A 26840-nucleotide genomic window follows, 5' to 3' on the forward strand; every position below is an offset into this window, starting at 1 on the left:
GAGAGAGAGAGAGAGAGAGAGAGAGAGAGAGAGAGAACAAGCAAGACAGGAGCTACTTGGATTCCTGAAAATCACGTGAGGCTGAGTACTGTGTTCTGTCATCTTTACTTTCAGAGTCATTCTGATTAACTCAGCCTTTTCTAGGTATTCCTTTGCTCTGACTTCTTGTTGGAGTTACACTTATTTCATAACCTGCACATCCATGTACAGACTTAGAAAATACAGATTCTTAAGTCAGCACATGCCCATAACCCCCAAACTCGCGAAGCAAAATTAAGGCCATCCTGGATTACAGATTTGAGGCCAATCTGGGTGACACAGTAAGACTGTTTCAAACAAAAAAAGCACAGCAGACTAAACAAAAAATATCCACTTCCCATATCTAAGCCAAGTGTAAGACTCATCTCTCTCACTAGGCCCAGAAGCATCCTAACCTGACATCTTCTCAGTGTTCTTGCTTGTCCTGAGTGTAGGACATGACTAAACTAAGGATACTGCAGCTCCTCAATGAAGGAGTTCTCATAGCATAACTCTCTGGATACAATATCCTATTCTGTCAACTTTCAGGTTGTCATCTGCTCCAAAGGACATCAAATCTTTCCAAAACTACAAATTCAGGCAAGGCGGTGGTGGCACACACTTTTAATCTCAGTATCTGGGAGGCAGAGACAGGTAAATCTCCAAGTTTCAGGCCAGCCTGGTCTCCATAGTTCCAGTATAGTCAGGGCTACACAGCAACCCTGTCTTGAAAAACCAAATAATAATTTTTTTAAAAATTACAAAATCAGTTTTGATTTCAAAGATTTAAAAACAAAAACAAAAACAAAATAAGGGATGGAGAGATGGCTCAGTAGTCAAGAGCACTGGCTGCTCTTCCAGAAGATCTGGGTTTGGTTCCCAATAGCCACAAGATAGCTCAAAACTGTAACTCCAGTTCCAGGGTATCTGATGTCTTTCTGGCCACACAGCAGGCAATGAGCATCACACTACACACATGGTGCAGATATACATGTAGGCAAAATACTTATACATACATTTTAAAAAATCATCTCCTAGACCTAGGCCCAATTCCCAGCACCCACATGGAAGTTCAAACTGTAACTCCAGTTTCAGGTGATCCAACACCCTCATACAGACATACATGTAGACACCAATACACATAAAATAAAAAATAAAAACAAATTACCTCCTTGGTTCACAGTATTTAAACACTTTCTTTAAGGACACCTTAAAATGAAAACTCATTTTATTACATTAAAAAAAAAAATCTCAGGGTGTAGTGCTGCCCCTCATTAATCCCAGCATCTGGCAGGCATATTTCCATGTTAGTCCTGGGACAGCTAGAGCTACATAGTGAGATCATGTCTCAAAACAAAAACAACAATAACAACAAAAAAATAAAACTCAAGAAAAAACACACCCCCAAACCAAAATCAAATGGGATCCCTCATATCCCACACTGGCCTTGAACTCACTATGAGGCTGAGGATGGCCTTAAAACTCCTGACTCTTCTGCCTCTGCTTTCCAAGTCTGGGATTATAAACAAGTTTAACTACCACGTTTAGGCCCTATTTCCTGCTATAGCTAAAGTTAATCCAGTATTCCCAGTCAATAATCTGAATTTCTAGAATGAAAATTAATTCCGATGCCTCTGACCATCATTTTAGAATAGTGAAGTTATGTGTTCCTTTAATTCCCCAGTGATTATTTCCTTAGCCTAATCTCATCCTAAAATGCTTATTCTTTACTTCCTCCTTGTGGCTAGAAAGGAAAAAGTAATATACCATTCTCCTTATCTCTTATATATATAGCTTATGATCTTCAAAGAGATTTGCCTTTAATTCCTTCTAACCTTTGGCTTCAAAGTGCCCAAGAATTAAGATACCAAAAGCAGTTGTGTGTGATGGTGCACACCTTTAATCCCAGCACTTGAGAAGAGTTCAAGGTCAATCTGGTCAACATTATGGGTTCCAGGCCAGACAGGACTACACAGTGAGTCCCTGCACAGATATACCAGATGCGAAGCACCTAGCACAATGCCTAATGTGTAGAAGGAATCTTAACATGAATTCCCCTTTTCTTACTTCTTTCTGGTAACAGCATAGGTTTCTCTGCCTTTCTGGGTCTGTGTTTTCATTTGTCAAAGTTGGTACTGAAATAATCAAGCTTGTAGCTCATTCATTCTGAGACTTTTTGTTTGTTTGTTTTTTTCGAGACAGGGTTTCTCTGTGTAGCCCTGGCTGTCCTGGAACTCACTCTGTAGACCAGGCTGGCCTCAAACTCAGAAATCCACCTGCCTCTGCCTCCCAAGTGCTGGGATTAAAGGCGTGCGCCACCACCGCCCTGCTCATTCTGAGACTCTTAATTCACATATTCTGTTCTTCTATGCACTGCTCATCTAAACCAAGGGGAAAATGAACAATTTGAAGGGTTGATCTAAAATATATAAAATCATTTGCAATTTTAAAACTTGTATTAGGTGTGGTAGCATATGCCTTCAATCCCAGCACTTGGGAAGCAAAGGCAATCAAAGCTCTGTGAGTTCTAGACCAACCTGATCTACAGCTGGGACTACACAGAGAGACACTGTCACACAAAATTAAAAAGAACCAAAGAACCAAAACTACCTAACAAACCAACAACAAGAAAATACAAAAATGTTTTTACTTTTAGTATGTTATTTCCTTATTACTTGAACTATGTAGACAGCATTGCTATGCAAATGTCACATATTAGTTATCTGCTTAATACTTTTGTATGGAGGACAGGCATGGTGATGTGTGTCTTTAATCCCTACATTCCAGAGGCAGATGCATCTCTGTAAATTTGAAGCCAGACTGATCTATATAGTGAGTTTCAGGGCAGCTAGTTACATGGCGAGACTCTGTCTCAAATAACACAAGTAATGCATTTATTTTTTCTGACTTTCTTTAGACTCCCTGAAGGAATGTCTTTAAGATAGTCAGTCAATAGCTTAATAGCCTTTTAATAGTCTGGGGTTCTAGGTCCATCCTCTAACCCTCAAGGTACTAGTATGACCAAGGGAAACTCTTTATTAACAACTACCTGCATGGGACCACCCTAAAAATTTTGAAACTCTAAAGCAAACACCTCCTAAATTTTACTAACCCAATCACAATTTTCTCTTCTCACAAACCACTGCCAGGCAGCTGTAGCAGTTTTCCCTTCCTGCCCTATTTCTGCTCCCTCATCTTTTGTTTTGTTTTACTGTAGTCCTTTTTTTTTTTTTCAAACAAGGCCTTTGAATCCTAATAGAAGTTGCAAACACGGGTCTGAAGCAAAAGCTAAAAGTCCTTGAATTACGTTTAAGGGCACCAGGTTGCTAAGCATCTGTTAATTCTTTGAATTTAGCCTCTGACACACAACTGGACAAACTCAGGTGTAGAGTGTAGAGTGCCGCCTCACAGCCCACTCTCATTATGCACCTTGAAGTTCTGAGACAGCCCTTTAAGTAGAGAAAGGAGCCTCCAAGACTCAGACTTAGTTCTTCATTTAAGCCCTGACTGCTGTATTCTATCCTTTAAAAACACTGCTTCAAACAGCTTCTCTCAGGGATAGTTTAGTTTGGATACTTTGCATACTTTAAAATAATCAACTAGCTACTTTAGCTACTATATAGCTACTTTAAGCTGAGACACCAAAATAATTCATTTATGGAGGTGTTGAGAGATGGCTCAGAGGTAAAAAGCACGTCACTCTTCCAGAAGACAAGTTCAGTTCCCACTACCCATATCATGTGGTCCATAACTGATAATAATTTCAGCTCCAGGGGATCAGATATCCACTTTTGGTGTTCCTTAGCAGGTACCTGCATACAATATGGTACGTATGCACATAGAAAAATAATAAATCAGCCGGGCGGTGGTGGCGCACACCTTTAATCCCAGCACTTGGGAGGCAGAGGCAGGCGGATTTCTGAGTTCAAGGCCAGCCTGGTCTACAGAGTGAGTTCCAGGACAGCCAGGGCTACACAGAGAAACCCTGTCTCGAAAAACCAAAAAATAAAATAAAATAAATTAAATAAATAAATAAATAAAATCTTTTAAAACTCATTTCCAAGTCCTAAGGACACATCTAAGTGAACTTTATGCCTATAAAAAAGTACACTGAAACTGTCCACTGAAGACTAGAAAAGCTTCACCAACAATTATTCATCTAAAGATTATGAAAGACTAACTCCACATCAGTCTTCCTCAGTACTGGATGACTAATTGTTGAAGTAAGAGATATGAAAGCAACCTAGTGGTCAGAACACTTTGACACCCAAGTGATAATCACCAGAGCATCAAATCAGCCTGCATCTGCTTTCTACTCCATATTATCACGTTTTCAACCTTTATTCCCTATATACATTATCTGCAAATGAACTTAGAAATGTCACCAGCAGTAGCAACACCCCTAGGATGAGGGAGAAGATGAGGAGGTGAAGGTTTAAAGAGTGGAAGTAGGAATACTGAAACATAACACAGAAATTCCCGTTATATCTTGGCAATAACAAAGTATGCTCTTTACCTCCCACTCCAAAAGTTAAATGTCCAGATATTTGTTCTCTGAATTGCCTGTAAAAAATTTTGAATCTATGAAACATAGTAATACTAAATACCTAGCAAAGTCAAGTTGACAGTAATTATGGTAGACTTAAACCATCCTAGTAGGATCCTGAGTGGGACAGAAAAAAGGTGAGGAGAGGAAGCAAGAAAACGAAAGGAAGAGGGTAGAAAGGGGAGTGACAGCTCAGTGAGGAGAGGTAGGATGGATAGCACCAATGATCCCCACAGGTGTCTTCCAGTCTGGGCTGCAGGAATCTTCTACCTGTCCCGAGTAGTCCTAAGGCTATACAAACACTTTTAGAAGTGTTCCTGCACACGAGAAAACCTAGCCATACAATAAAAACCAACTAGTGTCCAGGAATGCTCATTTTACCTGTCTCCCTTGAAACAGAACAGTTCTTCACTTAATGAGCTCCTCACTCTCATTCTATCTAGCCCTTCAGAATTAATAAACTGTAAAAAGAGAAGTCATTCAAAAACTTGAAAAAGTTCAGTTGGGGCGTGGGGGCAGACTTTTATAACAGAAACCCCAGTTTACTAAGAAAATTGTTGTTAACTCACTATGGGAACTAGCCTTTTAAAATTAAGGTGTGTATTTAGGAAAAGAGTACTAAACAAATTTGGTTACTGAAAAGGCTTTCTATAAGGAAATGGCTTTGTGTATGAAGAGAAAAAAAATTAGGCCAGGTAAGTCCTCAGTCTTTAGACTCAGAATTAAGACAGCTATTGTTATAAAGTGGCAACAGTACTCTCTGGTAGCTTGAAATTCATACCTAGTCACAAACATGCAACGCATAATGACTTAAAAACAAATTCATTGTCTTTGGAGAAACCAGGTCCAAGATTCATGGAACTGGAACAATCTTGAGCTCTCCACTACACTTTAGGATGAAAAAGGATTTTGCTCACAGGCAGGGGACACCAAAAAATGGAGAATTTAGTTCAGGTTAGCAACCTACAGCAGCAGCTTTTTAATCCTTCATTTTCCACATCCTTAGTAACTCTTAGGCTTATAACTTGCTCAGCCCATATACAAACTTCAGGCATTTTTCCTTTCTCCTGACAGATTTTATTTGCCTTCTTCCTAGCTAGACTGCAGTATACATTGCCAAGGACTCCTTAGTGTTTTAAGACATAAAAGAAACTAAAAATTTTCCCCTCTGGTAGAGTTGGAAAAGATTTTAGGAATACCACACACTTTAAACAACTCTGGTTCACTTCTTGGCTTAGTACTGTGTTAGGAAATCTCAAAGGGGGCTGGATACATTAATCCCCATGCTGACCCTCTTCTGTAACATTGTGGAAACCAGACTGGGTGGAATGCTGGAAACCTGGTTTTAGAGTATCCTTTGGGTCTAAATAGCTTTGTACCAACTTCTTTTGATGACTGTTGAGCTCAAACCCACTTACCTCTCCTGCCAGGAGGAGTCAGTCAGGGTACATGAAGCTCAACTCTTGATGGCTTCATACTACCATCCACTTATTACCTTTTAAAAATCATATATTCTCATGGATTTCTCTAACTCAATTTTTAATTCTCTACTTCCCACTCTAGCGTTTTCAAGTACCTCTCCAAACCCTGAGAAAATTTCTTTTGTTCTGATAGTTTATGAGTCTATAGCATTTCTGAAATAGAGAGCCCATAAAATAAAGGAAAAAAATGTCCTTCATACATGATTAGATATGCTCAAGGGGTACAGAAATTAGAAGTAAATGCAATGCAGCAAAAGTGGTATATTAACAGGAAATATTTAATTTTCCAATCTCCACTTTCCATCTTTATAAACTGAAAGAAAAAATTTAATATATTACAAAATATCTGTACATAGACAAGGTACACCCAATGGGGGTCAAAAACAAGAGAGAGAAAGGAATACAGTGTCAGAAACCTATAAATCAGGAAGAATGAGGTGGCAACTGACACTTTCCCAATGCACCATTCTCTCTCAAAACCTGCTGGTAACCACTGTAGCACTGTACTTATATATGCATATTACACACACATACATCCATACACACACACACACCCCACACACACGTTGGGTGATGCTTATAGTATAAGCTAACAAAAAAAAAAATCCTACATACAAATTTGTGCTGACCGCCCTGGTTTTAAATACATATATCTGATGTTATTTGAGAATCCTCAACCCTATAGATAGATGAAAAAAACTAAAGAAATCGGGTTAAGCAAATCTGCTTTTAAAATCACATTAAAAAAAAAAGATCATGGTCAAGCCAGTTTTGTTTCTTATTCATGAACAGAATCAGATTTCAAATCTGTTCAAAATAATGTATTACAATAGTATATACTGAAAACACTTTTGAATGGAATTAACCAGATTTCTACCTTTCAGGTTGAAAATTAAGCCAAATGTTTACTTCCAATATGTTTACAGATAATATAGCTCAAAAAAATGACCAAATATCTTTTCGTCCTCCACAAAGATTTCAGGATATATAAATGAGTTTTTTTTTCTCTGCTTTCGGAAGTAGTGAAAATTATTATAAAAATATTTTTTAAAGGCTAGACTCCCAAAATGGGGTAGGGCGTAATGGGATCGATCACACATACATATACACGCATTCACATACACTCACTCCCCTTCCCTAGAAGGGATAGGGGAATGGAAGTTTACATAAATTATTTAGACTATTTGGCATAATTAAAAATACAGTGTGACAGAGGGGAAGGGAAAACATTATTGGTGACTGCTGATAACCAAAATACAATGAAAATATAGAGGGAAATTTATTTCTATTTGATGGGAAAACAATCCTTTTTACTGAACAGATACTTGAAGTATCCCAGCTCAGTTTCTTTAATCAAAAATAGGAGACTGGGGCCTAATACCTTACATTAAAATATTCTAAAATAAGGCCCACATCTGAGGACTAGTCAGGAGACTGAAGGTACAGGTAAACCTTAATGCAGTCTATGGATAGCATGTCAGTGTGCCTAGGACATTTAACCAGACATCCTGGCATAAAAAGCTATCAAAGCCAAATGGCTAGAAGGTTCACTTACTATTAGTGTTTGGCTTATGACAAAGCCAGACCAAAACCAGAAAATAAAGAAATATACATACTGATATCTATATCGGTAAAAAGGGAAAAATAACTTTTTATGTAGCTGAAGAGGGTTCTTTCACCTCTAAATTTTTAAAAAAATTAATATACCTTTCTAAATATAGTTTTAACATAAGAACTTGGTATTGAAACATGAAATTTACTTGAGTTTCTGAAAACTACTCTTCAAGATGGTGAAGTATGTTGTTTGCCTTTGTAAAAAGGAGCTTAACCTAACATTTCACAAACCCTAGATCTGTGCAGATCAATTATATGACATAAATCTGTTTTTAAAATACTCCAGCTGCTGATACCCAGAAATGGAAGCCATGAGAAGCCTCTCGCGTTATCCCACTCTGAAATCCTTCCTCTTGTCCATTTCCTGTTCTCCAAAGGCAAAGTTCTTGTCAGGAAGTCATACCCTACACCCTTTACCACAATCAAAAATGATCCCTGTAAGAAATGGTTGGATGTACATGCTGAGACGTATACTTATCAATACTGTTCTTTCTCATGGACCTTGTTTAAATTTTTTTCGTTAAAAATAGCAGGAATTGATAAATCTTCAGATATATACCCTAAACTAGGTTATGTGTCCATGTATTGAGTTTCCTCTGACAATATCACAAGGCTCTGTTTTAAAGGTTTTCCTTTTTCTAACACAAAAATACTCATGTAAACAACATGCTTACTGATCTTATTACCCCTTTAGGTATGGTGACATCATTTCTAACCACAGCTCAGCAGCAATGTCCTATGCTGTCCATTTACAAGTCAACCTCCCCATCAGAATGTGGCTTAAAAAAACAAAAACAAAATTTAGAATTGAAGAGTTACAGAGAACAATGTAGGAGTTTGAATTTCCTTTCCTTTATTAAAAAAAGAAAATAAAGAAAAAAGGAAAAAAAGAAAGAAAGAAAAGGGAAAAGTATTATTCCAAGTTCTTGGGCATCTCTACTATGTATTTTTTTTCCAAACAAATGCCTCAAAAAGATACAAAAAGAGAGAATAATAGGGGTGAACACACAAGGGAGGAAGGAGGAAAAAGAAAATAGGGGGACAGGGAGAGAGGGGAAGGAAGAAAAAGTAAACAAACAAAAATCAAAGATTGGGTAAAGTCTACCTACTCGCCCAAGAATGCCACTGTCTACAGCCTGCTCTATGTGCAGGAAGAGAGACATAACTTTTGTCAAAATTGAGCAAACTTAAGTATGATTTATTTGGAAAAAGGTATGTACAAGATGCTCAACGGGGGTAAAGGGGGTGCTCACTGAAGGAAAAATTATGAGATGGTAGAGAGGAAGGAAACATTTAAGCCAGCCAGTCCACTGTTACCCTTCTAGCAAAGGCCTAAGAGGAGCTCAGACCTTGTGAATACTATTCTCTTTAAAGGGTCATGGGGGAGTTTTGGGGTGGGAAACTAAATAAAAATTCAAAAGAAACTATATACACACACACATACACACACACACAAGAAAATAAAACAATAAACTTTAAAAAAAAAAAAATCAAAGCCTCTCCAGAGCCAATTCAAAACAAAATAGTTCTCTCCTGCTCAATGCAGGCAACGAGCTAAAGCAACAACGAGTTTTCAATTGTATGTGTCTTTTTCTCTACACTTTCTACTGTAGCTCCTACACAGAGCAGAAGTAAATATTCTGGCTATTGCCCATTTAGGAAGAACTGGTGCCAACATCGTTGACTCGCCTGCTAGCAGCAAGTGAGCAAGGAAAACAAGAGACAGCATTGTAGTAGCCAAATGCAGATGATTACCTTGCTCTGGCAAGTGATTTCATTAAAGGTTCAGAGAACTAGATGGGAAGATGGATAGGGAAGGAATCTTTCAGGGCATTTGATGTCTCTATGTTAATAAGGAACTCCTCTCCCTCTTCCCCCTCGTGGTGGGACTCTTGCAGCCCCCCGGTAGGGTTTTCCATAAGACTGAGCTGGGCCCCCCCACTGAAGGGTTGTTCCTGAGCTGTTGGCCCCAGTGGTTCCTGGCCCAAGCTCCCCATAGTTTTGCAATTTGGTCTCTGCATGTACCACAGAGTTGCTATTTCCCTCAGACTTCAGGAATGGTTGCCCAACCACTGAGTGTAATGCTAAGGGAACCCTGGTAAAACGGAGGTCCTGGTCTCCTGGGAACTGCACTGACCCTGTGCCCTGGTAACTGTTGGACTCCCCAAGGTGGCTCACAGAGCCTGAGAAGGTCCTGTTCTTCACCAGGGTCTGAACCAAAGATTCTGTCAAGGCTGGACCAGAACTGCGTTCATCAGTGTCAGTGGCACTGAACCCTGTTTCAGGCCCGTCAGTGTTTCCGTAAGTCCTGTTTGGCTGGGATCGGGTGGAGTACTCCATTGGTCTCAAGGCCTGGTGCTCATGTGGCAGGTGGCCAGGAGGCTCTGCTTCAGGCTGGGATAAAAGTTGCAGCAAGGCGGCTGTCACGGCGGGATTCAACTCCTGGGGGGCGCTGGAAAGATCGCCTTCAACCAGAGGGGGTGGAGGTGGCGGCGGTGGAGGTCCAGGGGGCTCAGGGGGCCTCTTCTCTGGTGGAAGAATGTGAGGAGGACATGCTGTGGAAGGGTTACTTCTTTTAAATACCATTTTAAAAATCACATGTGATTATAAACACAAACACATACTGTCCAACATAAATAAATACTAATACAAGTAACCAGATATATTAAAAGAAAAAAAAAAAAAAAACCTGGGACCAGGAAACTGAAATTTATAAATAAAATAATCAAGTGATTAGAAGTAAAACAGTTGCATTCTGGATATGACGGCTGGTATAAAAAGATGTTATGTTTCAAATGACTGTCCTAAATATTTTTGTTTTGAGATTTTCTTCTTTAAAGAACTGTTCTAATATGCAGATTGTTGGCAACCTCTCCATCCCTTCTGCTGTTAGATCAAAACATTATTAAAAACAAAGCAGAAAGAAGGAAGATGAGAAAGAATAATATATATACACTCTGTGGTCACATTTCTAGGACATAATCTTTCTGTACAATGTACAAACCTGGCTAACACATTTACATAGTGTTTGATGATAGAAAATTAACCTGAAATACAACAGGAGAGATGCAATCAAGGAAAAAAAAAAACTTCTCAACATGTATAAAAGGACATTTTGCTTCTACAAATTAGTCATTTCTCTCTATAACCATATCCTTAAGAAAAGTATATTAACCAACCACAGCTTCGTCAACAATTGTAGTAATTGCAAATACCAAAGTAATCCTATTGTAATTTTCAGTTTTATTTTCTTACCTTCTGCATTTTTTTTATGCTATAAAAAAGAAAAGTCATTCTAGTAGCATCCCACAGAACTGAACTGTTGATAAAGACGTGTTCATCCTTACTGAACTAATACTAAACTCAATTATTACTAAGATCTCTTCCCTGAACCATGTACCCAGACTTCTGTTTCTTCATTGCTGTCTAAATTTGCCTGAAAATGAATTCTTACCAGGGTAAGATGTAAGAGAGAGAAAATGATATGAGTTTGAGGCCATATAAAACTAGTGAGACAAAAACAGTATCTTCAGGTTTGATGTTTTGGTCTTATCTTACAAATGACCAATTTTTTTTCCTTATGGGAACATTTTAAAACATTTTCTTGTATTTTGTTAGTTAGTGATGTAATGCCATTACTTAGACAAGCCAGAAACAGTTTTTGGTTACAATTTGGTATTCCCATAGCAGAATTATCTCGCATAAACTTTGTAAAAACAATAGTAATTAAATTTGCACTCCCCAAGTATGCAGATGAAAGCACTCTCAAATTAATATACAAGCTGGGTAGTGGTGGCACCAGCCTATAGTCTCAGCACTCAGGAAGCAGAGTAAGGCAGCTATATCTGTGAGTCTGAGGCCAGCCTGCTCTCTACAGAGTGAGTTCCAGGACAGCTAGAGCTATATAGAGAAACCCTATCTCAAAAAAATGAACAAACAAACAAACAAAAAAAAAACCCAAGAAAATAAAAAAATAAAAAAACATTTTAACATTATGCAGTTAAAAATGAGACCAGATGGTATATCAAATAACAAATAAAGGTAAATAGTTTAAGAGTTTCTGCAATTAGGGGCACAAGCCAGGGAGGCAAGGGGAGGCAGGGTATCAACTTTCAGTTTTGAAACAGAATAGTCCACTTTATAACATGCAATTCTAAGTTATTTGTTGACTGGCTGGTCAGCTGAGTAGCAGGAAAAAAATGAATTTAAGGCAAAAATAAATCAACTACTGAAAATTTACAATTTGGAGGAAAAAATAACCTGAAATGATAAGGTAATTGAACTATAACCATGTATTATATTTCAAAGTCTTTTTTTTACTGTCAATACTACTTATCTCTCTTTATAAGGATATCCAAGTACCAGTGCTATTAGAAGAAAAAAAAAAAACAATCACCAAGTTTTTAATACTGGAAGAAAACAAACAAAAACTAAGTGTCAGTTTAAGTTTACATCCTTCCAGCTATACTACTTTTCATTAAGAACTACTGAAGATAATAAAGCTTATTTAAAGGAATTAAAACTAAAACTATAAATTATAAACCATACTGTCCTCAGATTTAAAGTGTTGATGTTGCCACTCTATAATAGTTTTGTACTAACAAAGGAGGTAAATAAATGTAAAAGTAGCTTAAATCTTTCTTTTTATTTATTAGATTTTAACCATTACTCTTTCTTAACAAGTACAGAAAAACTAAATTGCCAAACTAAGATCACCTTTCGTTTATACAGTCTGCCCTCTGGTGGAAGTGTTAATGAACAATGCAATGGCCAAGTCAGAGGTACCAGGGTGTGGTGGCAGGAGGCAGAATCTTAAAGTTTTGAAGTCAATTTGTGCTAAACAAACAAACAAACAAACAAACTAAAAAACCAAAAAAACCTCTGCAGACACGCTAGATAATCCAGGAATGACTGTAATAATCAATTGTGGATTTTGGTGTGTGTGGTTTTTTTTGTTTTTGTTTTTTGTTTTTGAGATAGGACCTTGCTGGATGGAACTTCCTGTGTTGTGTAGGACTAGACCAAGTTGGCCTCCTGAGCCCCAGAATCAAAAATGTATACCACACCCAACATTTCTAGTCATCTTTAGCTGTGGCATTTTTACATTCTCCTCTAAAAACCATATCCAATTTCTAGCTATATGCTATGACTTATTTTCAGTTCAACTTCATTATGTGGTTGACAGATTGTTGAATTATTTGGTGAACATTTTTCAATCAGGGTGCTATTTAATTTGACAAAGATCTTTCAGGTACTTTGAGTTGAAAATTGTTATTTATTTTTTGAAGGATGACTGGGTAGGATCAGAATCTGAGACAGGAGATGAAAAACCTGCTTTAATTCTACATATCCTTTTCTTTATTTTCATGTACATCTTTATTTTTATTGTGTAAGTGTTTTGTCTGCATGTTTGCCAAGTGTGTACCTGGTCCCTGTGGAGGTCAGAAGAGGGCATCATAACCTCTGGAACAGGAGTTACAGGTAGCTGTGAGCCATTATAAAGGTGCTAGGAATTGAACCAGGTCCTCAGCAAGAGCAGCCAGTGTTTTTAACTTCTGAGCCGTCTCTCCAGCCCCTATATATGGCCTTTTCTATTACCTTGCCTATTAAAACCACTTAAATCATCATGGAGAATAGCAATGTAAATCAAGACATATGAGTGTACAAGTTCTAGCTTTGTCTGCTATTAATCAGCAGATCACAGACAGATTTACTTAAATTTCTTAGGATGCAGTTTACCTAGTCACAAAACAAAAGGTTAATTTTATTGTCTTTCAGTTTGAGTAATTTTCACATATGAAAAAACAGGGTATGTATTCAACCTTATACTAGTGAAAATAAAGAATATATTTTCTATACCGACCCAAATGAAATGTAAATGCAGAATCCTAAAGTTCAGAGTTAGTATACCTCTTCAGTCTGTGTCTCTTCTTATTCCCCAATTCATAGGATCTTCAAGGCCAATGAGTATTTCCAAGGAGTCGAAAACATTTTCAGATAGTAAGACTTTGTAAACAGATTGTGACTCAGAATTGATTAGAGAACTTACAATGCTTCCCCTCTAATACTGCATGGTGTGGTTGGTCATGTGACATAAGGCATACCACTTCTTTCCCTTTAGACTTTGTTTTTTCTTTTCATAATGCTTTTCTTCCTGATTCCATTGTCCCTTTCATAAACACAGACTTAAAATAACCACCTTTAGGTACTATTACTGTTTGGAAAAAAATATATAAGGTGTTTGTCTGCTCAAAACAATTCCCTGATTATTTTCAGGAACTGAAATGGTATTTTATTAGGGCTTTCTTGACTGTATCTTCCACATAAAATTCTGGTATCCAGGATCCACTCCACTAGATATAAAGAATAATTTGTTGTTTATTTTAAAGTCAGATTCTCCAGGACTAGCTTGCTATCACATACAGACTGGTTCAAGATACCTCACTATCTACAGCTTTGGTTTCCTTGATTAGAATACAGGGGCTTTACTTACCAGTACCTTATTAACTGGAAAAATTATCAATAAATGGTGCTTTGAGACTTAAATGGATAGGCTGGTCAAGAAATACATCATTTGGTGCTATGTCCTTCTGTAGACTAGATTACAGAAAACTGAAACTGAGACCAATGATGTAAAAAACAAAGCGTTAAGAGATTTTTAAGAGGATCAACAGCACCTGAGCTCAATGAGATTCATGACCGGTCTGTTTACCTGCTGCCTCCTCCTGTGGCATTGTAGGAGTTCTTCGGGGCCCCTGTGGCCCGCTAGTCTTGTCACTGGTGTTTTCCTCCAGGTTACCTGCTGGCTCTTGGGTTTTCATCAGCTGACTCAAGAGAACTGCCAACATATTCTGCATGTCAGCTGGTGTGTTTGAAGCTTCAGGAGTTGTCTGTTCAGCAGGAGGCGGGACCACAGGCACAGAAGGTACCTCCTTCAATGATTCTTCTGGGGCTATGGATTCTGAGTCCTGCTGCTGGGAACTGGCTTCAGTCAGTGCACTAATAGACTGATTCAAGGCTTCAAGCTGCTGTTGCATCTCTGGGTTGGAGTGGATATTAAGCAGCTGTGCCATCTGCGGGATGCTCAGGTCAGTTTGGCTCTGAAGCAGGTTTAATAACACTGCCAATTCACTTTGATTCAACTGCTGTGTGATGTCACCAAGGCCTGTGGGACGAGAGTGGAGCCAATATAAGATGACAAGGAAGGGCAAGGCCCTTTGTCTTCTTCAACTGACAAAAGCAATTTATAATATCCAAAGGTACAGTTTCATTTTGAATCTCTCATAGTTTAATATCTCAGATTATTACATCACAGTTTATTCTTTACTCTTGTTTTAAAATGCAAAGACTTGGGCCAGTGAGATGCTGCACAAGGTAAGAGGCACTTGCCCCGAGCATGACTACTGTACAAACCCTAAGGCCCACGTGTGGGGAGGGTATCAACTCCTACAAGTTGTCCTCTGACCTCTACACACATTATGTGCCACCTCCAATGAAATAAATAAAAATTAAAACAACAAAAGGACTAACAAAAGCATCTCTGCACTATATATAAAAGTGACAACATTTCATCTGTACACTTCTAGGTCAGTGATTTCAACCATTATTATATGTAAAAACTGTTAGGATGGATTAAAGAATTAGGGGCCTAATATGCCAAGAAATTTGGCTAGAAATTTGACAAAAATAGATATATATGTTTTTGTCAGCATGTACAACTGTGTACCGTGTGTGTAATTTAAAAAAAATGCATGAGTAAACCAACCTTAAATTTTACAAATTTAATTGAATGGTTTCTTCCACACATAATCTAAGTAAAATATAGTATTCTGTATTTCAAGGAATTAAAATACCCTACTGCAAACTTTCTGAACTATATGTAGAAAGATTTAGTTCTCCTTAGAAATGAGGACATCAATCAGTTTTCTAACGTTCCAGTGGACAAAAACACAGTGATATGAACACATATGCATTTTACCCTCAAAATCTACTTAAGTATAATTAACAGAAACAGAGGCTTCGCCAGGCAGTGGTGGCGCATGCCTTTAATCCCAACACTTGGGAGGCAGAGGCAGGTGGATTTCTGAGTTTGAGGCCAGCCTGGTCTAAGTGAGTTCCAGGACAGCCAGGGCTACACAGAAAAACCCTGTCTCGAAAAACCAAAAAGAAAGAAAGAAAGAAAGAAAGAAAGAAAGAAAGAAAGAAAGAAAGAAAGAAAGAAAGAAAGGAAGGAAGGAAGGAAGGAAGAAAGAGAGAAAGAGAGAGAGAAAGAGAGAAAGAGAGAGAGAGAGAAAGAAGGAAAGAAAGAAAAAGGAAGAAAGAAAGAAAGAAAGAAAGAAAGAAAGAAAGAAAGAAAGAGGCAGGCAGGCTTCATTCTAGCACTGACCTACTGCATCCCCTGGAACAGGCTCTGCCTTGACAGGAGCAGGCTGAGGTGGGGCTGGGCTACTGTTCTTCACAGGCTCAGCTGTTGTCCCTGAGGTAGTTTCTTTTCGAGAAGCTTTGGATGGAGGTGCCTCTTCTATCACAATGCCACTCTGTCGCTGCCGTCGACGTTTCTTACTCCACAATTCATGGCAGTCCTGCCAGTGAGGTAGGCTGAAGAAACACAAAACCAAGGAAGAGTAAGTAGTGAATAAATGGAAGAATAATGAATTAAAATAAAAAGCAAGAAACACAGGGAATAAAATTTAAAAATGATAAATATTAGAATGCAGTGTAAAAAGAATCACGGCAAGTGGTAGTTTGTGGAAAATAAAAGCCCCAAAAATGTATGCAGTAATAAATGAAAATCTTACTGATAATAGAACCAATTCCTATCTAGTCAAATACTGATTCTGTTGGTATAAAAAGAATAAAGAGAATTTTACTAGTGAAATATCAGCTGAGGATAAATAAGAACACAGAGATGAACAGCTTATTAATAGTTATGAAACCCTACAAAAGAGGTTGGGGAGATGGCTCAGTAAGTAAAAGGACTCGCCACCAAGAATGACAACCTGAGTTTAATTTTGGAACCTTTATGTTAGAAAAACAGAACCCGGGATGGAGAGATGGCTCAGTGGTTAAGAGCACTGGTTGCTCTTCCACAGGTCCTGAGTTCAATTCCCAGCAACCACACGGTGGCTCACAACCATCTGTAATGGGATCTTGATGCCTTCTTCTGGTGTGTCTGAAAAAAGCTACAGTGTACTCATATACATATATAATAAAAAAAAATCTTAAAAAGAAAGAAAAGAAAAACAGAACCAACTCCCATAACATGCCCTGACTTTTCACATGTACATTGGCAAGAGAATGAACATGTGTGCAAACAAACACAAACGGTGTTTTAAATCTTGGAACTGCATAAACACATCATGACTAAATCACCAATGTACTAAATTATCCATTGAATATCCATGATTAAATACCATTAACTTTTTCATTCAAAGTTAAACTGGGCATGTTCTGAATCCTAGCAACTAGGGGGCAGAAGAAGGTGGGATCCCTGTTACTTATAAGCCAGCCTGGTCTACTTAGTGAGTTCCAGGTCATCCAGGGCTACATTGTTTCTCAAAAAACAAACAAAACTATGTAACAGTTCCTAACTTTCAGTAAAAAGTTAAGTATCAACAGTTTAATATAATAAATGAATGAATGTGGATAGATCTTTAGAGCAATGATATGTATATATAATTATCCATGTCCTCTCTTTTGTTTTTTTGAAACAAAAACATCTTATTCCAGGCTAACTAGGAACTCTGGATTCAGCTGCAACAAATCCCAAGTGCTGGGATTGTAAGTGTTTACCACCACATCATCCCAGTTCTTCTCTGGTAAGAAAATGCATCTGAAGAAGAAGATCCAAAGTTCAAGGCCAGCCTACACAAGTGCCATACCCTTACGGACCTGACACTGATGAAAACTATTTAAAATCAGAATTGTTCTTTCAGTGTGAGAAGTATACAGTGACAACATAATGATTACAAGAGAAGGAATAGTTAAATGCAAAAGCCACAGAGAATCTTTTCAAAGACATTGGCTAGCACAATACACACTAGAGATGCAGAAACAAAAGAAAATAATGACTCCAATAGGGTTAAACTAATTCCTTTTTTAATATATGTAACCTTATCCACACTAACACTCCATTTGCAGTTATTTTGATAAACCTATATATTTTTTAGCTTCTTATTCTCTGAATCTAGCAGAAAGTTTGAAATCATTTTATAGTCACAATACTTACTCTGGAGGTGCCATTTTGCTGAGTTCCACATCTTTAAGAAAGTCACTCTGTAGGGTCTGTTCAGCTGTGCAACGCTTGCTAGGATCCAGTGTCAGCATGTGGTCCAATAGATCAAGCGCCGCTGAAGGAATGCTATGGAAAGGAACAGGGGAATCAAAAGCTCACAATAACCATAGTTCTCAAACCAGGAAACTCATATCAAAAGTTATTTGAATTTCCATCTCCATATAAAATGAAGCAAAGAAAATCAGAAATTGGCCAATGTGACCAACAGATCTAAGGTATGATTTAAGAAATGTTACAATGGAGGTGAAAACGAATGAAACCAACAATTTTGTACTCTTTCCTTCGGAAGCTCAAAGGTTTTTATTTGTCCAAGGCCTTCAGAAGAGAAAATCAGAAATAGGGATGGATAAAATAAACTGTTCAATAGTAGGGCTGGAGAGGTTAAGAGCACTGGCACTCTTGCCAAAACTCCAAATTAAATTTCCAGTACCCACATGCCAGCTAATACTCTTCCAAATTCCAGTTCCAGAAAATCCAACACACTCTTCTGGCCGCAGAAGGGACCAGACAGACACATGACACACATACATGCATGCAAGCAAAAAATGCTAATATATGTAAAATAAAATAAAATGGGCTAATTGAGGCGTATCAAGTAAAAGCACCTGTTACCAAACATTATGAGCAATATTATATACCCTTAGGATCCACATGATAGAAGACTGAACTCATGAAAACTGTCTTCTACACCCATATTCATCCACAAATACATAAATGAATCAAAGAATGGGGGGGGGCTTAGTGGAGCACACCTTTAACACTAGCATTCAGAACACAGAGGCAGATAGATATCTGAGTTTAAGGCCAGCCTAGTCTATGTAACAAGTTCCAGGCCAACTAGGGGTACATAGTGAGATTGTCTCAGAAAAACAAAATAACAACAAAAAAATGCAATTAAAATGTTTGCTGTATTAAATTGAGATTAACAGTAAAAGTACCAACAGAAGCTAGATACAGAAAAGAGATATAAGAGGATTTTGCTAAACTCACAAAGAGAATTCTTCTCTTAGGCGTCTCCTGTATTGCTTCTTCGGTTTCATGGTGTTGAAGTAGGGCAACTTGATAACATCAGGCCACACTGCAGGACAAGGACTACCACAGAGACGACTGAAAAGAAAGCAAAACAACAAGTGCAATGATGTGACTCATCAGGATATCATGACTGCTATAGGTTCTTAAAGGAGAGATTATCTCCTGAGATCCCTATGGAAACTCTACGATTTATTACATTATTAACTAATAGGTATTAAATGAAAAAAAAAAAAAAAGCGAAGCACAACCTTAATTGCTCTAAGGAAAAGCAATATAAGAGAACTGGTTGCAAGAAAACATACTGTAAATACTAAAAGCTAGCAAAAAAAAAAGAAAGATTTTATGTATCCAAAATGATTCACATATTTAATAAAACATGTTCTTATCTAATAAGGTTCTCATCACCAATTTTAGTCTATTCAGCTAGAATTAACTTCTTTTCTTTCCTTCTTTTTTGGGCCAGGTCTCTCTACTATGAACTCCTAGCTGTTCTGGACTCATTGTGTAGACCAGGATAGCCTTGAACTCAGAGATGAACCTGCCTCTGCTTCCAAAGGCAGAGATTAAAGACATGTGCCACCATACCTGGCAGAACTAATTTCCAATAGTAAAAATTGGTGAACTGATAGCCAGTATGGTGCATAAAGAGAGACTCTGTCCCAAAACAAACAAATCCAATCAAAAAGAAAAAGGGAAAGAAACAGAGAAAAAGGCCGGGCGGTGGTGGCGCACACCTTTAATCCCAACACTTGGGAGGCAGAGGCAGGCGGATTTCTGAGTTCGAGAGTTCGAGGCTAGCCTGGTCTACAGAGTGAGTTCCAGGAACAGCCAGGGCTACACAGAGAAACCCTGTCTCGAAAAAAACAAACCAAAAAAGAAACAGAGAAAAAGAAAAGGAAAAAAGAAGAAAGTGAAGTATATAGCACGAGAGGTCCTGAGTCTAGTTTCAAGCCTTCCCCAAATTGTCCATTTTTAAACTGTGGCTAGAGAAACAGCTCAGTGGGAAAAGATTCCTCCTGCCAAGCTAGATGACCTGAGTTCAATCCTTAGGATCCACAGGGTAGAATGAAGAAGATAACATGAACTCCACAAAACATAAAAAACAGCCAAAAATTCTATTCCTATCCTGTATAGTTAACAAGGCATATGCTACGCCACACTAGTAGAGATCAAAAAATAATTTGCAAGAGTCAGTTCTTTCTTTTTACCACACGAGTCCTTAAGATGGAATGTATGTTATGTTGTCAGACTTAATGGTAAGGCACCTGTACCCAAGAGGCCAGCTCACTGGCCCAGAGTAGTTTGTCTCCACAAACCTTGACACCACCAAAACCCATCAGGCAGTATGTGAGGAAATGAGGCTCCTTAGATCTGTTTTTCAAGAAGGCTGGTCAGAAAAATATTTTTTCAATCATTTTTTCTACTTTAATTAGTGTGTGAGTGTATGTGCACATGTGGTAGTCAATGGAAAACCACACACACACAAAAAAGTATAGGTCAGGCTAGTGAGCTACCTCAGAAATTAACAGCACTGGCTGCTATTTCAGAAATCCTCAGTTCAATTCCCAGCAACAACCACCTAGTGAGGTGTGACCATCTATCATGAGATCTAATGCCCTCTTCTGACATACAGGTGTACATGCAGACAGAGCACTCATACACATTGATAAGTCATAACTAAGGGTTATATAACAGGGCCATGACAAATTTGGCAACAGTAATATATACAACAACCAAAAGGTTAACTAAAAATCCAATATGTAATAAGTCTGAGTTGTTTCCGGCAGTATTCTCCAGTGTTACACTGTGTAACTTCACTGAAATCTTGATTCAGAACACGCAGCTCCCTAGCACCGTGAGTGTGGTATAATCTCACAAAATGCTGATAAACACTACCTGAAATACTGACACCATCATGCTGAGATCTGTGCGTATATATAACTTTTTGCTCTTTCAGAAACAATACTGGCTTAATTAAAAAAAAAACAAAAACAAAAAAAAACAAACGCTAGCTGAGTGGTAGTTTTCCATGCCTTTAATCCCAATACTTGGGAGGCAAAGGCAGGCTGATCTCTTCAGTTGGAGGCTACTGTGGTCTACTAAGTTAGTTCCAAAACAGCCAGGGATAGACAGAGAAACCCTGTCTTGAAAAAAATGGAAATGGAAATGGAAATGGAAATGGAAATGGAAATGGAAAGGGAAAGGGGAAGGGGAAGGGGAAGGGGAAGGGGAAGGGGAAGGGAAGGGAAGGGAGAAAGGACAAACAAAAAGGCTTCAGCTAGGCATGGTGGTGCATATCTTTAATCACAGCACTCAGAAGGATCCCTGTTAGTTCCATACCAGTCTGGTCTACTTATTAAGCTCTAGGATAGCACTAGGATAACCAGGACTACATAGAGACCCTGTCACAAGCAAGTAAGCAAGTAAGCAAACAAGCAAGCATGCAAGGCTTTAAATAGCTTCCTACCATTATTTGTCAGGATGTAAGTATCAAATTAGTCTATTTTTAGATTGTATTAGGGTAGATTATTTGATTTTAGAAACTAGTTGAGTTAGGCACTTGAACTTCTTTTTAAAAGTAAGTACGTTTACAACTATTTCTTTTATTTGCATTGTTTATGCTGAGATCAGGTCTCACTAGTAGGCCTAACTTATCTAGAACTCACTATGTAAACCAGGTATGTGCCACCATGCCTGATTTCTTTTGTTCTAATTATTTTAGATGCATTGGTGTTTTGCCTGTATGTATGTCTGTGTGAGGGTTTCAGGTGTCCTGGAACTGGAGCCACAAACATGTGAATACCAGGAACTGAACCTGGGTCCTTTCAAGAACAGTCAAGGCTCTTAACTGCTGAGCCATCTCTCCAGTCCTGCCTCTTTTTTTAAAAAAAAAAAACAAAACTGTTGGTATTTTTTTCCCCCACTTATTTGTTTATTTCTCTGTATGTTGCTCATAAGTATGTGTAGAAGTCATCGGATAAATAGTGGATGTTAGTTCTCTCCTACCATGGAGTTAGGGATGGAAAGACTCTAAGGTTGTAAAGCTGACATCCATGTGTATGCCCACACATAAATTAAGATAAATCCAATTCTTGTGTAAAAATAAATAAAAATCTATTTTATTAATACATAAATTTAATTTCATATTCAATAAATTATAAAATTATTAAGTATATGTCAAAGATAACCTTAAATTTGTATTTATTGTTAGTAAATGTTTGAATTTGTACATTTATTATTTATTTATTTCACCTTCTCACGTGAAAACAGGTTATGAGTAAAAAAAGTTTAAGAAAATACAGGCATTTAAGAGCATATGTGTAGCCGGGCGGTGGTGGCGAACGCCTTTAATCCCAGCACTTGGGAGGCAGAGGCAGGAGGATTTCTGAGTTCGAGGCCAGCCTGGTCTACAGAGTGAGTTCCAGGACAGCCCGGGCTACACAGAGAAACCCTGTCTCGAAAAACCAAAAAAAAAAAAAAAAAAAACCAAAAAAAAAAAAAAAAAAAAAAGAGCATATGTGTAACTGTACCTGATCAGTTCTAGCTGAGCCAGTTCCAAATTGGCTTGAAAAATAGGTTTCTTTGTGAAAAGTTCACCAAGGATGCACCTAAAAAGAGTAAAATTCATAGGTTAGAAAGAATTCCTCGAGTCTATCTTAAGTGTGTTTCAGTAAATTTTTAACTATCCTGGGCTACATGCAATAATATACTCTGTAGTAAACTAGCCCAGAACTTCAGTCTCTGGGTTCCCTAAAAGATAAAAACAAGTTTTTACAGTGAAAACACTTATAAAGCTTTTAAATTTGCCAGCAGATCAAACTCTACTGCCTGTAGACAACAGTCCTTCATAAGCAAAGGGAATTAATAGGAGTTTTTCATCTCTGTCAACCAAGGTAATGTAAGAAAATACACACAAGCTTACAGATGCTTAGCAGTCTTTCTACAAAGAGAATCTGTCATCGTTAATCTGCTCTGTAGATGTACTATACTCTGTACTATACTATTATAACCCCTCTGACAATATATTTACAAAGAAAACAACGTAATAACAGCTAAAATTAGTTTCATCAAGACTTTTAAATAAATTCTATGTAAATAAATACCTTAGTTATTTTGAGATGGATATTTGAGGCTAGGAGATGTTCAGTGGGTAAATCAAGTATTGATTTACCCTATGTTTGAATCTGTGAAAGTCACATAAAGCTGAGTGTGGTCAGCCGGGCAGTGGTGGCGCACACCTTTAATCCCAGCACTTGGGAGGCAGAGGCAGGCAGATTTCTGAGTTCAAGGCCAGCCTGGTCTACAGAGTGAGTTCCAGGACAGCCAGGGCTACACAGAGAAACCCTGTCTTGAAAAACCAAACCAGAAAAAAAAAAAAAAAAAAAAGCTGAGTGTGGTCATGTGTGCCTATAATGCTTGTGATTCTACAGCAAGACAGGAGGATCCCTGGAAGTTGGGCAAGCAGTGAATAACAAAACAGAGTCACACATTCTTGCATTCAAACTTGCATATACATCATTTTATGTAATAAACTGTAAGTGAATTAAAAAAAATACTCTAGAACATCATCAAAAAGACTTGGATTCAATTCCTAGCACCCACATAGTGGCTCACATCAACCTGCAATTCCAGTCCTAGAGAATCCCATACCTTCTGAGCTCCATAGGCACCAGGCACACTCTGTAAAAACATACATACAAGTAGACAAAATATTCACACATATAAAATAAATCAATCTTTAAAAAAAAAAGAAAGAAAGAAAAGAAAAAAGAAAAGGAAAGAAAAGAGAAAGATGCCAGGTATGGTGTTGTATGCCTTTGATCCTAAGCAAGGTCAACATGGTTTCCAACCATGTGAGTTTCAGGACAGCTAGGGCTATGTTACAGGGACTCTGTCTCAAAAAACCAAAACAACAGCAGCAGCAGCTGCTGCTGCTAGAAACAGCTTTGTAATAAACTATTTACAGTCTCAAGGCATCTATGCACAAAATAGTTACTAATTGTAGGAGGAAAACTATTAACTTTTTTGGTGAGAAAAAAAGGACAACACATTACCCAAGTGACTATAGTTGCTATCAATTCTAAAGGGTGAATGAAGTCTATGTAAAATGTACATAAAACATCCAATAAGGAACATGACACTGCTTATGGTGTATTCTAGTTAAAAATATATAACCTGAACCTGGTCTACAGTCTTCAAAATAATAAATGCTGTGAAATACAAAAAAGGCTACAGCAGTGTTCCGGAGTAAAGAAGACTTTGATAAAGGAAGCCACCTACACCTATAACTATGCTACTTGAGAACAAGCAAGTTAGAAACTAAGATGTGCAACAGCAAATAACAAAAACAAAAAACAGATTACTGTAATGTACACACCTCAAATAAACAAAGGTATTATTTCTAGGACATCATTAGCATAAAACTGGAATAGAAATATAGACTAAAGCACTATATAGTATAAAATTATCCTATACTAATGTTAAACTTCCTTTCTGATATACCTATCTGGTTGACGTTGAGATTGGAATCATCCTTCCTCTATGATTGAACACAGATTTATAGGTATGCACTATGCTGTTCAGCTATGTAAATTTATTTAATTTATAACTATATTATGGTTATATGGATCTCTGTAAGCTGGAGGCCAGCCTAGTCTACATAATGCCTTCCAGAACAGTCAGGAGATACATAAAGTGATGTTGTCTTCAAAAAAGTTTTTTTGTTTTTTGTTTTTTTAAAAAGTGATTCTAGAGTGGTACTAATTACTTCAATGTGCTTTTTGTTGTGTTCTGTGAACACACAGTTTCATGTAGTCTGGGCTGGATCTAAGTCCTAATTCTCCAGCTTCCACCTACAAAATGTTGCAATTTCAATTTACTAATTCTTTGAGGAATTTATACAATACATTTTGATCATAATGATTTAAAATGGTTGATTTTTTTTTATTATTTGTATATTTGTTTCTTGGGAGTCTAGAAGTATTTTACCCCTTGGCTAGAATTACATGTATTGCCTGATCTATGTGCTGAGAACTGAGCCATCTCTCCAGCCCCTAAAATATTTATTTTAAATTATACGTGATTGTGTGTGTCTGTCTGTCTGTCTGTGTTATGTACATGTATATGCACATGCCCACGGAGATCAGAGATATTAAATCCCCTAGGACTGGAGTTATGGATTGTTGTCAGCTTTCATGTGGATGTTGGGAACCAAACCTGGATTTCTTGGCAAGAGCAACAAAAGCTATTAATCTCTGAGCTACGTTATTGACTCCAGTCCTCTCTCTTCTCCTTCCTCCTCCTCTTCTCTTTTTTAAGAAAGGGACTCACTGTGTATACCTGACTTGCTTAGAACTTGCTATGTAGACTAGTTTGGCTTTGATCAGAGAGACGGACCTGCCTCTGCCTCCCAAGTGTTAGAATTAAAGGTATGTGGCATTATGCATCACTCTACTACCATTAAAATCTCACCTTTAATTTATTTTATTAGCTTTTCTAATGTCTATCCTGATTTAAGATAGAAAAAGTAGAAATAAATTTTGTTTCCAATATTAACTGTCAAAATCAACATTTAAATATAGTTTTATTCCAACTAATAGAAATAGAAGAGCAGTTAAAAAGAAAATCCCAAAGAAATAGCAAGGTTAGTTTAAAATGTTTGGAGACAGTGTTCCCAAACTTGTTAAGAAGCCCAAGAAGACCTTGAATTTTTTTTTGTGTTTTTCGAGAAATGGTTTTTCTCTGTGGCCCTAGATGTCCTGGAACTTGCTCTGTAAACTAGGCTAGCCTCACAGAGCCAGCCTATGACTCCCAAGTACTGGAACTAAAAGCCTGAACCAGCACCACTTATATTAACAAATATAATTTGTTAGACGAGTTCTTCTACTTTCTGCCCTGATTTGTATGCCTAAGTGCTAGAACCCTTTGCTGTGAAAGACTTTTTTATTATGTGGCCAACATTTTATTCATCATGGTAAGATAGCAGGTTGCACAGACTGGGAAGAAAAAATACCAATACACTTATACATTCTCCCATGCATCTTGCTTTTCCTTTTGTTGTTCTTTTAAGAGAGGTTCTCGCCGGGCGGTGGTGGCGCACGCCTTTAATCCCAGCACTTGGGAGGCAGAGGCAGGCGGATTTCTGAGTTCAAGAGTTCGAGGCTAACCTGGTCTACAGAGTGAGTTCCAGGACAGCCAGGGCTACACAGAGAAACCCTGTCTCGAAAAACCAAACCAAAAAAAAAAAAAAAAGAAAAAAAAAAAGAGAGGTTCTCTAACGTAGCTCAAGTTGACACACTAGAGGAGGGTATGGGATCTCATTACAGATGGTTGTGAGCCACCATGTGGTTGCTGAGAATTGAACTCAGGACCTCTGGAATAGCAGTCAGTACTCTTAATCGCTGACCCTGAACTCCTGATTTTCCTGCCTCTAGATCTTCCTCATGCATTTTAGTGAGTTGTTAACTTTCCAGTTTAGCTCTAATTTGGGCTAGTTCTTTGAATACAAATATATCCATCTTGAGTCATTAAAACTTTACTAAAGCATCATTTGATTTCAGTAAGCTACCTCTTGTTGAATTTTAAAAATAAAAACCATAGGACTCTTCTTTAAAAACTTACAATAGAAAAATAGATAAGAATGGGAAAGATGGACTGGAGAGATGGCTCAGTGGTTAAGAGCACTGACTGTTCTTCCCAAGGTACTGAGTTCAAGTCCCAGTAACTACAAGGTAGCTCACAACCATTTATAATGAGTTTTGACACCCTCTGCCAGCATGTAGGTGTACATGCAGATAGAGCATTTGGGTATGTATAAATTAGATCTTAAAAAAAAAAAAGTTAAAAAAAAAAAAAA

General features: G+C 37.7%; 1 protein-coding gene across 4 annotated transcripts in view; it reads right to left on the reverse strand.

The window, feature by feature from the left end:
- Window positions 1-26840, reverse strand: part of Cdk12 (cyclin dependent kinase 12) — a 77246-nt gene that overhangs the window by 16926 nt on the left and 33480 nt on the right. The window contains exons 9-14 of one of the 4 annotated variants that reach the window (XM_028755177.1): window positions 22516-22593; window positions 18944-19060; window positions 17888-18019; window positions 16046-16257; window positions 14372-14824; window positions 9797-10214 (exon numbers count right to left, since the gene is read on the reverse strand). In XM_028755177.1, coding sequence (XP_028611010.1) covers window positions 9797-10214; window positions 14372-14824; window positions 16046-16257; window positions 17888-18019; window positions 18944-19060; window positions 22516-22593 — 1410 coding nt within the window. Of the gene's footprint in view, window positions 1-6302; window positions 10215-14371; window positions 14825-16045; window positions 16258-17887; window positions 18020-18943; window positions 19061-22515; window positions 22594-26840 lie in introns of those variants that run through there. The other 3 variants (XM_028755176.1, XM_028755174.1, XM_028755175.1) reach the window with 3 other exon arrangements.

This window comes from Grammomys surdaster, unplaced genomic scaffold (assembly GCF_004785775.1).
Source record: "Grammomys surdaster isolate TR1022 unplaced genomic scaffold, NIH_TR_1.0 126048, whole genome shotgun sequence".
Taxonomy (NCBI): Eukaryota; Metazoa; Chordata; class Mammalia; order Rodentia; family Muridae; genus Grammomys; species Grammomys surdaster.